General features: G+C 45.6%; 2 protein-coding genes across 4 annotated transcripts; one reads left to right on the top strand and one right to left on the bottom strand.

Annotated features, from left to right (window-relative positions):
- Positions 1-2,460: 2,460 nt before the first annotated feature.
- On the top strand, positions 2,461-4,142 carry C1GALT1C1 (C1GALT1 specific chaperone 1). 2 transcript variants are annotated; one of them, XM_048959412.1, is made up of 2 exons: positions 2,461-2,537; positions 2,762-4,142. In XM_048959412.1, exon 2 carries the CDS (start codon positions 2,767-2,769, stop codon positions 3,721-3,723), a length of 957 nt encoding a protein of 318 aa, XP_048815369.1. In that variant the 5' UTR covers positions 2,461-2,537; positions 2,762-2,766; the 3' UTR covers positions 3,724-4,142. The 2 variants fall into 2 exon arrangements, with proteins under 2 accessions (XP_048815369.1, XP_048815371.1); XM_048959414.1 differs by lacking the exon at positions 2,461-2,537 and adding an exon at positions 2,575-2,663.
- Positions 4,143-5,649: 1,507 nt separating this feature from the next.
- MCTS1 (MCTS1 re-initiation and release factor) lies at positions 5,650-12,627 on the bottom strand. Of its 2 annotated transcripts, none has more exons than XM_048959416.1 (6): positions 12,471-12,627; positions 11,597-11,749; positions 10,863-10,960; positions 9,715-9,848; positions 8,309-8,376; positions 5,650-5,848 (listed from the first exon to the last, which is right to left on the bottom strand). In XM_048959416.1, the coding sequence occupies exons 1-6, from the start codon at positions 12,479-12,481 to the stop codon at positions 5,800-5,802; spliced, it is 513 nt and encodes a 170-aa protein (XP_048815373.1). In that variant the 5' UTR covers positions 12,482-12,627; the 3' UTR covers positions 5,650-5,799. The 2 variants fall into 2 exon arrangements, with proteins under 2 accessions (XP_048815373.1, XP_048815372.1); XM_048959415.1 differs by lacking the exon at positions 5,650-5,848 and adding an exon at positions 6,453-6,677 and having other exon boundaries at positions 12,471-12,624.
- Positions 12,628-13,838: the final 1,211 nt, after the last annotated feature.

Genomic DNA, 13,838 nt, shown 5'->3' on the forward strand with positions numbered 1-13,838 from the left:
CCATTCTGTAATCCTACCTGATTCTACAACTGTGCTTTACAACTTCTCTGGTTTTCAGACCTTCAATCAGATTGTAGCTCTTGCTTGATAATAAATCCACCAACATTTAACACCCCAGAAAGACGTTTGAATTCTCTCGCCAACTCCTTATCTCACGAATTCACAAGACCTGGGCATAAGAACTCATAGGAACATAAAAAAGCAGGAGGCTCTTTCCCAGCTCTGAATAAGGGATCCAAATTGCCTAACTACATTCAACACAGACCAGAGGGCATTCACACCCCATGTTGTGGTTGCCCCCATCAGCTGTGCTAGCTCCACTCTTGGAGATTTCCAGCTTTCCTCCAGCCAAAATCCCAAGCAAGTCCCAAGTGCCACGGCTGCTCCCACAGCTGGCTCTGCCTGGACAAGGAACCTTGGGCTCCCAAGACGACAGCCGTTTTTACTCTTGCAGACACACAGACTTTGCAGTGAGTTAGAATTTGCAAGGGTAAGCATAGACCCGTGAAAACATGGGACAGCAAGCAATGCATACATCTGGCAATTACATTTTGGCTACTGCTGACTTCTGTTCTTCACAACAGAAGCACCTGAAAAGACAGAGCCATGGGGGTGACTGTGATTGTTAGATGTTTCCCTTTGAGTACCAAGAGCTGTATACGGTGGTTCCTCATCTTCTTCCTTCATCTCACCTTGCTATCAGACACAGCAGCAACCAACAGGCTCCTCAAAAGACAGCCGTGATGTTACGTCTTTCTCTGGGCAGACACATGTTCATTTCCCATGCTCCTGCTCCAGGATCAGCTCTATTATCCTCTGTGACAGGAGGCCCTGCTGGCAGAGCACCAGTCTACAGTGGTTGGCATTGATACTCCCTGCCTCCTCTCTTACACGATGCTACTATGGGTGCAGGAGAGGACCTCTCCTGGGACCAAGCAATTTGCAGGTGGCAACACTGAGAGGATAGTGGGACATTTCAGCAATCAGTTTGTCTCCCATATTTCCTAGCATCATATAAGTATTTCTGTGGTTTCAGAAAGAAATATACAAGCAGCTAAAAAGGATGCAAGGCATAAGAAGCAGATTAACAGTCGTTTAGTAATGGACAATGATAATCCTAGATAGTCTACAGTTGAAAATGAAGTCTGATGTTCACAAGCAAATAATCATCCAGAATATATCGACTGTTGTCATTTGACTCCAGGAGTTTAAAATCAAAGTCTTTTGAGATCTGGCAAGGTGCAAAAACAGCACTCTCAGCTTGCAGGCTAACTGCTATGACTAGATGCTACAAGACAAGGAGTAAAACATCCTTATAGTGCCACATGCCAAACATCCCCGTGATTATATTATGAAGGAGGTTGTTTACAACTTGAGAAGCACTGCAAAGAAGCTGTCAGTTTGGAAGCTTATGGGCACTTGGGTAACATCTCCCCATGGAACCTCTGACTTGACATTTCTGTATTTTTGATCTACAAAGATCTCTATTTTTAGTCAGCAAGAAAAACCCAAACGTAGCCTGTGAAAATACAAAACTGCAAACCCTTATCTATGCAAAGGGAGCATCAGACCAAGCAACCACGAAGACTACCAAAAGTTTAGAGAGGTCATAAGCTGGGTCCATGTCAGTACACAGGAACATTTCACATTCAGTAAAACCTGCAGGTGAGTTAAAATTAGATGGAATTTATTTGTGTGCCTAATTATAGATTGAGAAGCATAGCTCATTCTGGCAGACAGGCTTAGGTAACAGGTTTCTTTCATCATAAGCCTACAGTTTCAAAATCTAGTCAGAAACCTTGCCCACCGGGCACACCTCGTGCCCAACACCTGTCAGTGCCCAGAGAAACCAGCACAGCTCAGCTCGGCACAATTCCCCGATTCTCTGCCAGCCGCCCAACAAATCACAGGGTGCCCTCTGCAGCACACACTCCTCCACACTGGAACAGGTTACCCAAGCAGGCTGTGGATGCCCCATCCCTGGAGGCATTCAAGGCCAGGCTGGACGTGGCTCTGGGCAGCCTGGTCTGCTGGTGAGCGACCCTGCACACAGCAGGGGGTTGGAACCAGACGATAATTGTGGTCCTTTCCAACCCAGGCCATTCTGTGATTCAATGATACCTGCCGGCCTCATCACGGCTTCACGTGTAGAAGAGCGGCAGATTTTAGAAATGCACCGGGACAAAACATCAGGGCAGATTTTAATGAGGCCATCCAAACCGAACGACGCACGCGGCACCACCGCTGCCACATCAGGGACAGACGCGGGGCCGGCAGCTCGGCGCGGTGAGCGCTGGGGAACGAAGCGGCAGCTCGTGAGGGAGCGGTGCCACCCGCTGTTCTCACCCGCTCCGCTCCGTCCCCCCACTTTCCCCGCGAGATGGCGACGCCGCCCAGCGACCGCCGCGAGGGGAGCCGGGCGCGGAAGGCCCGCGCTGCACTTCCGCCGGAAACCGAAGGGGAACCGGAAGGGGAACCGGAAGTGGTGGGGCGCGGCGCGTGCCGGTGTCCTGGCACTGGCGGCAGCGGTGGCGCCGGTGAGTGGCGGCAGAGTCGGGCCCAGCCCGGCTACCGGCGGCGCGGGGGAGAACGGGAGCGGGCACGGCCGCGGCGGCTGAGGGCGGCAGGGCTCGGGCCGGGCCGGCAGCCCGGTGGGACTGCCGGTGAGAGCGCGAGGTGCGGCGGGCGCGTTGTCTGCTGCCACGCTTAGCACGGAAACGGCTTATCCCTTATCGGCACCTAAAGCGCGTCTCCTTTCCAGGAACAATGCTTTCCGAAAGCAGTTCGTTCATGAAGGGCGTGCTCCTGGGAGGAATCTTCTGCGTAGTGGTCACGCTTCTTGGACACGTGAAGATCGGCTATGGGACCAGAGCACGTCATCACGAGCACCATCACATTCAGGCTCCCAACAAAGAGGAAGTGTTAAATCTTTCAGAAGATGAACGACTGGAGCTCAGCCAGAGCATCCGCGTTTACTGCATCGTCCTCGTGAAACCCAAAGACATCGGGCACTGGGCTGCAGTGAGAGAGACGTGGAGCAAGCACTGCGACAAGGCAGAGTTCTACAGCTCTGAGAACGTTAAAGTGTTCAATGCTGTAGTCCTCAACACAAGCGATATGTGGACAATGATGAGAAAAGCTTACAAGATAACCTATGAGCGTTATAAAGATGAATTCAACTGGTTCTTCCTCGCCTATCCAACAACATTTGCGATTATTGAAAATCTCAAGTATTTCTTACTGAAGAAAGACCCTGCACAGCCTTTTTATATAGGCCACACTATGAAATCTGGTGACCTGGAGTACGTAGATGGCGAGGGAGGAATTGTCTTAAGCATTGAATCACTAAGACGACTCTCACGCGTTTTTGAAGACTCTGACAAATGTCCAGAGCAAGGCGGTATGATTTGGAAGCTCTCTGAGGACAAACAACTAGCAGTATGCCTGAAGTATACCGGAGTGATTGCTGAAAACGCAGAGGACTCTGAAGGAAAGGATGTTTTTAACACCAAATCGGTCAACGCTCTCATTAAAGAGGCAATGGCGAGTCGGCCTGAGCAGGTGGTGGACGGCTGCTGCTCAGATATGGCCATCACTTTCAACGGGCTGTCTCCCAACCACATGCATGTGATGATGTACGGCGTTTACAGGCTGCGGCCCTACGGCCACGCTTACAGCGACGCGCTCGTCTTCTTACCCCCTGCAGGTTCAGACAATGACTGATGTCCTTCAGAGAGGAGATGGGACCAAGCAGGCAGCTGTTCTCGTGGCACACGTTTGTACAGACACTCAGTTTTCTTATCCGATCGCACTCGTGCACGTTTTTTTGCACAATGATTTGGTAAAGCTCTTAATTTTAAAAGAGACAGTTGAAAGTTCTCCTTCCAAAGTCTTTTATACAGGAACGATTCTGGCTTTTTGACAGTGCTGGAATGAACAAAAAAGAATTGTCTGGGATAAAAGGAAATTAAGTTTATGGGGGGGAGGGAAGGGCATTGTATATCTTAGTATTTATTAATGAAAAGTCAAAAGAACTTTAGTCTGCTATAAATATATTTTTGCAAGATTTTGATTCTCTCAATTCTTCCAGACACTTCCAGAATGTCTTTATATCTTTTTAAGAGGAATCAATAAAACTGACTACAGATTCAGTCTGAAAGACCAACTTTTATGTGATTTCCTTTATGCTGAAGCATAGAGCAGCTTGAAATGTACTGGTTAAGCAGCCCATAGGTGCACCTGTTGCTTTATGTGCAATCTCCTAACTCAGGAACAAGCTAGCAGGAAGCAACTGACAGAAGAAATCTATTAAGTTAATGCAGAATAATATTAAGCAAACTTTAAACTGCCTGCCTTAATCTCACAAAAGAACAAGATAACTACATTTGAATATTAGCATTACATAAATATTAGCATGGTCAGGTAGCCTGTTAGCACAGAAGTAATTGTTCATTTAAAGCTGTTAAATAAGAACATTAAAGTTCTACTTGTTTTCAGTGTTAGAGGTGCTAATAGTGTTTACACGGAAGAAGTTGGTTAGCTGTGAATGCAAGTATAAAGTACAGCTCTATTTACAGACCTTTCTGAACAGTAAGGTGCAGATAGACTAACGTGCTTCCACACTCAGCCTCTCTTTGTTCACAATGCCAAACACATTAAGTGCACAAAAACACGTACAGAACTCTCAAACACTTTATGTGCATTTGAAATCTCAAGCTTTACACGTCACCTCGTCATGTTCTTTTCCTCCACCAGTTACAATTAAGTGGCAATAAACAGCACTTTGGTGTGTTCACTCCATTTAGAATCCACTTACCTGACCCAGACATGACAAAGCCTTAAAGTGGTACCTTGGGCTCCACTGGTGCTACATTACCTATAGAAGAGCTTAGAAGACATAAGGTTGGTCTGCTGAAGAAAGCTGTGCTATCTGTAATTCTTCATCCCAGCTTTAGCTGCAGCAGGGGAGGAAAGGTTGTGAAAGAGCTAATCCAGAGCTGATCAGTAGCAACAGTATTTTCTTCTGAGCAACATTTTTTATTAAGAATGGCACCAAGGCAGCTACCACAGCTGTTTCAGAGGAGACTTGGGGGCAAGACAGAAGAACAAGCAAGCCACAGGACTGACTAGCTCATCTTATGCACAAAGGAACCCCTGAGGCACAAACTGATCACCACAGCACTAACAAATCAGCGAAGTTATGGCACAGCCTTTAAGATGTGTAATTATGTCCATTACTCTGAAAGGAAGGTTTGAGGGGACTCAACTTCTGTCTGCAATATAGTGGTGTGGGATACAGTGGTAATTACATGCATACTTTCAGATATACCTTATCATTTTCAAAAGCAGTCTTGTAAATGATTTTACAGGAGTTATGTAAGAGTAGCACACGTTAATACTTCAATCTCTTGTGTTGTAATTTGACTTCAGAATCAGATTGAGAACACCTCTGCCACACCTGCTGTAAAGGTCACAGAAATGAAACCTGCAGGGCACTGCACACAAAAATCAAGCCCTACCGTTAGTAAAATACAAGTGTTCAAAAAGAGACTTAAAGTATTAATAAATACTTCCAGAGACAGAGTTATGAACAGTAGACCTTAATGTTTTCTTAGTTTATTGAATAATTCCATGGCACAGTCTGTTTTTCCATAGACACAGCTTTGGGTATGCAGTCGCTGAACAAAGTGGCAGATTATGCAGACAAACAGTGCTCTCGAACCAGCTGTGCAGGTGTACCTGTGCAGCAGCTCCAGAAGCTCCCTTGGATCCCTTGTGAAGCTCCACTCGGCTCTAGGGCTACGTTTTGCTATCGTGCCTTTGTTGAACAGCGATTTTGTTTCTGCTCCTAAAGGTGCAAGCAGGGAGGAGTGCATCAGGCACCAAGTGGCACGTACTCCATTTGGAGTATGAGCACCACTGCTGTAAATGCCACTGCAAGGAGAGCTGTACCAGTGTTGGTAGGTTGAAATTTGAGCTCGTTTATATTCTTAAGTTATGATCTAAGATAGAATTTATAGTCCACAGGTGACTTTATGTTCTCAAATCCTATAGATAAATGCTTCTTCAAAAGAAGTGCTCCTGAAGTAAAATACTGAAGTTAACGCTGGTAATAAATGAAGTTTAAAAAAAAAAAACACACACACATTTCTCCACATTCAATAAACAGGCCAGTGAGATGTTAAATGAGAAGCAAAAAAATTCTGACGTGTTTTTTGTTGGGTTTAGAAACTGTACTAATTGTATTTCACATACATTTTACATTACTGCTTTAGGAGCATAAAAATGTAAACATTCCTTGTTTTTTTCCTCCTTTTCCTTTGAAATTCTGCTCCCAGTCCATGCAGGGTCTTTCCCACCAGATACCTTCAGTGACTGAGGACTCGGGTTTAAGACAAACCAATTAAAGACTGTAATAAAAAGAAATCTAGAAAACTATAGCAGCCTATCAGTGCTTTTGCATTCACTTGTTTTATTTAGCATTGCCACAGAACAAAATAATTTGTACATTCAGTCACATTAAAAACGAGGAATTACAAAGCAGTCCACATTTAACCTAAGTGCATTCCCTTGGAGTAACACAGTTCCTTTTGTTTCACTTGTATGTCTTCATATGCCAAAGACCATCATTTAAATAGTGGATATTTTCAATACCAATCCCTTTGTTGACCTTCTCACTGTTGAAGAACAAAAGCACAGAAGTGTTTGGTTAATTTGGTTAATTGGAGCACTACGAAGCACCACACTGGAAGTACAAGCTGTGCCTGTAAATGCAGGATGGGCAAACAGGAAACACGTCAGCAGTACAGAATTTGACCTCATGGTTACAAGCGTGTCACAGAACCAAATGCAGGTGAGCACTGGTGGCTTTGTACATCTGCATTTGTTTTGTGCTCATCTTTCTTTCCAGTTATGAATCCCATGGAAAAAAGATCTACTTTTACCAAAACAAACAAGACAAAACTAATCATTCTAGGGCAGAAAAGTTTAAATCCCCTGGGAATCAAGAAGGAAAATACCTCTGTTAATTCCACTCATAACGTAAAATGATCTAGAGAGCACTGTTTCTCAATTTTCTGTTTTAGACAGTCACAGAAAACAGCACACGGCTGCATAGAGCAACACCATCTCCTTCTCCTCTCCAGCTTATGTTACTTCCCACAGGAATACAACATTCAAGTGAATTCGAAGTCAGGATTAGGAACAACCAGGCTTTCAGTGATCACAGCAGATCTCTGCAGATGTAGGATGGGACACAGGCACTTACATCTCCTTCTCTCAACCTTTTCCTCGAGTCCATTGGAGGCACCACAAATAATTCAGAGAAATGATTATCCAAGTCCAGGCCCAGGCTGCTGTGGTGCCATTCTACCCCTGTTCATTGGAACACACTCCCACCTTTCCCCTGTGCTTTCATTACTGCTTACAGCAGCACAGTGACACAGTACAGAGGATGACAATCCAGCTGAGAATTATCCCCATGAGAAAGATTGATTTGTTTTCATCAGAGCCAGCTTTGTCACCCACACCACAGCTGGTGGGGCCGGAATCAGAGCAGCCCAGACCTACTTGGGCTGCTTTGTAAGATGGCTGCAAGACGTCACAGAACTCAAGATAACAGAAAAGTTTCATCTCCTAATTCTGGATTATCAGAATGCTAAGAACAATCTACATTCTTTTCAGTTTTATGCCTCCTTTTCATTTCACTCATTGTTTACCCCCAGTCAGATCTCTGTAGCTCACAAGAAGCTTAGCTAGCAAGGATTTTAGACAGGAATGCTGCATGTGAGTGCAAGGCAAATAAAAAAAAGAGAGAAAAAAATATAAACCAGCTGGTCAGCCCAAGTACCAGCAGGACTTCAGTCTCTGCTGCCCTTACATGAAAATAAATAAAATCACTTGAACAATTTCAGCCTGCTCAGACCCAAATTCCATCTCTTGCCCAGCACAAGCAGTAAAATACTCAGAGGTATTTCTTTGTTCAGCAAAATCTCTGAGAAAGTACTATCAGAGCGAAAGAAATATTGACATTCAGAGACAGCACTGAAGTTGTTTGTCTTAAAATCTATGTTCACATAAAGTAACTATTTTGACTCCATTTGGTGAATAAATAACTAGGAAAGACACTCCTTGCCTCCTTCTCCCAGCCTAATGTTAATCAAAAAAACGAAAGCTTAAATAAATGCTACACATAAAAGAAACACATTGCAACAGTGATTCAGTAACCTTGACAGTAGAACTTAAATTACAAACTAAAAAAGAAATTACAAGATGGGACAAACTATATTTCATTTTTTACACCACTTACATGTCATCAGCTGACATCTTCATGACTCCCACACATAATGCATGTTGTTTCCCCTCCGCCATTATTGCCTAAAAATTACCACTAAGGAAAACAGGGTGGTTTTTTTGTTGTTGTTTTTTTGAAGTTATTTCCAAAAAGTAAAAGCAGTAACAAGAAATGGGAGGAAATGACTTTACAAGAAAAAAAAAAAAAAAGCATCAAACTCCCTAGTTGAACTTTTGGCCCTTCAGTAATTGCAGCTCTTGAAGGTAAGCAAAATCAACAGCTGAGCCGCAGCGCACAGAATGTGAAGCACAAATTTATGAACTTTGAATAACAATTACTAAATAATCTCCCACCACCACCCTCCAGATCTCCCTTCACACCCAACACAGGGGAGCCTCTGCCGTTGTGGAAAAAGGCTGCAGCTCCACACGGGGCCCATGTTACATCACACTGCACAGAAGAACTGAGGCATATCTGAAGAAATCTAGAAGATAATGGAATCCTTCTCAAAGCTTGTCAGCATGTAATACTGAGTGTGCATCTTCTCCAATCACATCTGAATAGCAACAACAGCTGTAGAGGTTGGCATTGATGCTGAATTTGATAGAATCATAAAATGGTGGGACCACAATGCTCATCCAGTTCCAACCCCCTGCTGTGTGCAGGTCGCCAACCAGCAGCCCAGGCTGCCCAGAGCCACGTCCAGCCTGGCCTTGAATGCCTCCAGGGATGGGGCATCCACAGCCTGCTTGGGCAACCTGTGCCAGTGCCTCACCTCCCTCTGTGTGACAAACTTCCTCCTCAGATCCAACCTAAACCTCCCCTGTGTCAGTTGAAAACCACTCCTTGTCCTGTCACTATCCAACCTTGTAAAATACACTCCTTTCAAATGTTAGAAGGCCACAGTGAGGTCTCCCTGGATCCTTCTCCAAACTAAACAAGCCCAGTTCCCTCAACCTTTCTTCACAGTAGAGGTGCTCCAGCCCTCTGATCACAGAACAGCCTGGGTTGAAAAGGACCACAATAATCATCTAGTTCCTTTCTCAGTAATGCATTCACTCCTTAAGAAATGAACTATGTTCTTCTATAACTAAAGGAGATAATTGTATTAAGGAGGCAGGGGAAAAAATCATTTTGTACTTCATCTCATTCTGCCTAACACCAGGAGTTCTTATTTCCCATCTAACCAAGCCCAGCAGGAATAGTTAATTTTGGGGTGGTTCTGAAACATCACAACAGGAAAACAGAATTCAGAACAATTTGAATCTTTCCAAATAACATTCAAAACATTGGCAAATCTTCTCAGATTACTAGTTATTCCACAAAATAATATTCAACACTGAAGTAATTAAGTTTGTGACCAGCTGAACATACACATACAAACTTAACTCAGCAAGAAGTAATTCCTAATTAAAGGATACAACAACAGTGTCAACGGCAGCAGGGTAAAGTTTTGCTCCAGGAGATGTCAGGCCAGGACACATTATATTAGCTCCACTCAGTACAAATTTAATGGCTCCTTTATCAACCTGCTGATGTGGTAGAATAAATGGATCTAAGAGGGGAAAGACACAGCATTACAATTAATACATTCAGATAACAATATAAATAACAAAATAACAATCTGTTATCACGCTGGAGGAATTAGGTGTGCAATGTGCTGCATGGGCAGGAGGTTACAAATAATTAGCAGCACACTGGGCAGCACTGTCCTGAACAAACACAGCTACTGTTTTTCCTGATTAAATCTTTGTTCTGAGAAGCAAAGGCTGGGAATCTGAGAACCAAACACAGGCCTATCCTTCCTGCACGTGCACACAGCCCTTCAAAAACTGTACCAAGCTTCCCCACAGAAGACAATCACTGAAGGGACTCTAGAAATAAACACTTCAGAAGTAACGGGACAAAATATGCAAAGGCAGACAAAGTTCATGAATGTCAGCTCTCCAAGGCGTTCTCCAAGTCTGTGCAACAGCACACGGCTGCTCAAACATGGTTTGCAAATCCAGATCAGCATTTCACAGACAGCCAAAGCCATCCAAAGCAGACACAGAATGGAGCAGAACAGCAAGAGCAGAGATAAAGTAATGCAAAAAAAATCACAATTTAAGAAGTAAAAACCACGCAGTGTAAGTTCTGGAAGGAGATGAGCATCCACTGCATCACTGAACTGCTGGTTAAAGACAACTTTTGCAGTAAGAACCTACAAATATTTAAAGGCAGCAAGAAGGGTTTAAAAAAAGGCTTGAAACAATAGATAGGGTAACAGGATTCACAACAAGCAATGTAGACTCCAATAGAAAAACCATCTGCACAAAGCCCCACAAGAATTCTACAACGTAATACCTAAAAATCAAAGGTCAGATTACTTAACATAGAGAATTACATTTATTCTGGAGAAAACAAGCCACACAGATACCTGAAACAGCAGTGCAAGTGCAGCTGGAAATGCATAATGCCTCTTTAAGACCTGCATCGTGCACTACATAAATATTCAGTTGTACAGGAGTCTGCTTGATCCCCACACTCACCCCTCTGCTCCCACCATCACCATCCTCAGGGAACTTACATTTGTGAAGTAATCTTAGTGTTGGGTAAAAAATCCCTTCTCTTTGTCTGAAGAACAGCAATTCTCCATTCACAGTGAGGATTTCTATATGTTCATGACTGCAAGGCAAAAGAAATGTAACTTTAATAACTACTTAGCTCTTTTGTAAATCAAATGCATCATGTACTCTGGTCTATCTTGGCAACTGAGGATAATTAAGGCAGTCAATTATCAGGAAAATTTAAAACTAAAAATATCAGATGCTTTCTTCTTCAATAATGGCTTCATGCACTATTCCCTCTACTAAAAGGTCTGCAGACAGACAGACAGCTGTTCACAAAAGCCAGCAAAAAAATCCTACCCTCTATTAAAAACAGTAAACCAAACATTATATGGAAATCCAAAATCAGTAATAGTAATAAAAACAACCTGGAAGCTATCTAAACAAGTTTGATTTCCTGAAGCCATAAAGCTGAATGCTTTCCTTCAACAACAAGGTAAGCCCAAGAGAGCCACCATACAGGTCAGATGTTTGCCACCAGCATTCTCATTTTCCTCCAGCACCCTACAAACATGCTTTCAACAGCATGATGAGCACACATAAAATTTCTGGCTCAGTTATAACACACACTGCTATCTACAAGAACGGACTTATGCTTTTTAAAACTCCTAGGCCATTCTCCCATAGAAAGTAAACAAGTACATGAAGCAACCCAAGTACATTGGAAACAGAGGTTAAAGAAAAAGAAACTTACCATCTTACTATTTTGACAGGGTCTTTCTTTGGCATAATTTGGTTTAGCCATGGTTCAATAACAGGAAACTGGTCTATCAGTTGGTTCTTAATACCTTTAATAACTGAAGTCTTCAGCTGGATACAGTTTGATACGTTCTCCTTTTCATCAAATCTGCCAAGCAAAAATATCTCAGAAACCACAGAATCCGCTGCCCACCAACACAGCACTCACAAAGCATTCTTCAATAAATATATGCATGCCCTGCTTCGAGCACGGGCTTACATGGGCCGTGACGCCGGCCCTGGGCGGGGCAGGCAGGGTCACCCAGCACCATGAGCGCGCCCACGGAGCCCCCAGCGCCCCACAGCGCCATTCACCGCCTCGCGGGGAGGCTTTCGCTGACAGCAGCACCGCTTACGGCCCTGGCCAGCCGCGTTCTCACAGAATGGCCAGGGTTGGAAGGGACCTCAAGGATCACGAATCTCCAACCCCCTGCCACACGCAGGGCCACCAACCTCCCCATCTAATACCAGACCAGGCTGCCCAGGGCCGCATCAAATCTGTTCCCGCAGCCCCCCGCCCGCAATCTGTATTATCACAGAGTTTCGATCACAGAGTTTCGACAACGCAAAGCCCCAAATTGCCTTTTTTTTTTTTTTTTTTTTTTTTTCCCCTCTCTCTCCCCTCTTTCCTCTGACACCAAGGGTTGGAAGGCAGAGCGCAAGATGAGGCTGAGGACGCACACGAGGCGGCCGCAGGGACCGGGACCCGGGGAGGGGGGGTGGGGGGTGCGGCGGGCCTCTCCCGCACCGCCCGGCCCCAACACTGCGGCGGACGGAGCGCCGGACCCATACCGGCAACCTACGGCCGCCCCCCCCCCGGCCCCACTCACTTCTTGAACATCCTGGGGCGGTGGGCGCCGGGCGAGCGAGAGCCTGGGCCGGGCGTGGACCGGCGGGCGCGGGGCGGGCAGCCGGGCCTCCGCGCTCCCTCACACGAGGTCCCGGCCCTCCCCTCCGCGCCAGCCGGAAGAGCCGCGCGCTTTACGGCCTGTCGCGCCGCTCCATGACAACGGAACGCGTGCGGCGTCACGGCGCTGGACGGGACTACAACTCCCAGCAGGCCGCGCGGCACCTCTGCGCATGCGCACGGACGGCAAACCGGGCTGCTGTCGTCGCGCTGCGCGGCGCCTGCTTTTGTGCTTCGTAGCACGGCCACGGGGAGACTGCGCTCACCGAGAGAGCAGTGTGCTGCTCGCGTGCCGACACGGCGCTCTTTTCCCAGATGTTTCACGATCACAGAGCCGGAAGGGACTTCAGGACACCCCCCAGTCCAAGCCCGCAATGCAGTTCCCTACAGCAGTGGCACAGCATGGTGTCCGTCAGTCTGAGTATCTCCAAAGGAGAACCCCCCCCTTGGCAGCTGTGCCACCATCACACGAAGGTTTTTCCTCATATTCGTACTGAACTTGTTGGGTTCCAGTTTGCGCCCGTCACTGCATGCCTTTGAAAAAGGGGCCGTGCCCACCAACTTCAGACCTGCCCTTCAGATGAACAGCCATGAGATGCCTTCTCAGCCTTCTCCTGTGCAAGCAGTGGCCACGTCCCTCAGAATGACAGAATCACAGAACGGCCAGGGTTGGAAGGGACCTCAATGACCACGAATCTCCAATCCCCCTGCTACAGGCATTGCCACCAACCTCCACATTTAATACCAGACCAGGCTGCCCAGGGCCCCATCCACCCTGGCCTTGAACACCTCCAGGGATGGGAATGCCACCCATCAGCCCACGTGGACCCAAGTGAAGACAAGCACAGCGTTCATTGGAATCAAAACGTTTTGCTTCATGCCAGCTGTGGTAATTCCATCTCCAGTACATAGAACAGCTACTCATCTCTTTGAAAAGCAGCCAGAAAGGGGTTTGTTCTGCAAGCAGCTAAGTGCCATACAGCCATACACACTGACATCCAAATGGAAACGTCACTGCTGGTGTGAAGGATGTGAAAGATCAGGTCACCATCTGAGCTCCTTTTCTATAGCAAAGCAATGAATCAACTGCGATACTAGAACAACTAATTAAAATGCAATGCTTACAAATGACAGCAGCCATGCAAAGTAAAATCACAAATAGCATAATTTATTCAAGTGAAATGCAGTCAGAACACACACAGTGTTAAAGAAAAAAAACAGGAAAGGACAAAACATAATACAATACTGACGCACATAATCGACAAACACTTAGACACCTTTCCCCGAGTTT

The sequence above is a fragment of the Lagopus muta genome, chromosome 13 (assembly GCF_023343835.1).
Source record: "Lagopus muta isolate bLagMut1 chromosome 13, bLagMut1 primary, whole genome shotgun sequence".
In the NCBI taxonomy this organism is placed as follows: Eukaryota; Metazoa; Chordata; class Aves; order Galliformes; family Phasianidae; genus Lagopus; species Lagopus muta.

What these genes read in the sequence shown, in the direction of transcription:
- C1GALT1C1 (XM_048959412.1), top strand. Translation starts at nt 2,767, where the DNA reads ATGCTTTCCGAAAGCAGTTCGTTCATGAAGGGCGTGCTCCTGGGAGGA.
- MCTS1 (XM_048959415.1), bottom strand. An exon ending in ACTAAGATTACTTCACAAAT is followed by an intron (nt 9,849 to 10,862) that starts GTAAGTTCCCTG and finishes TTCCCCTCTTAG; the next exon opens with ATCCATTTATTCTACCACAT. An exon ending in AAGATGTCAGCTGATGACAT is followed by an intron (nt 6,678 to 8,308) that starts GTAAGTGGTGTA and finishes GTTCTTCAACAG; the next exon opens with TGAGAAGGTCAACAAAGGGA.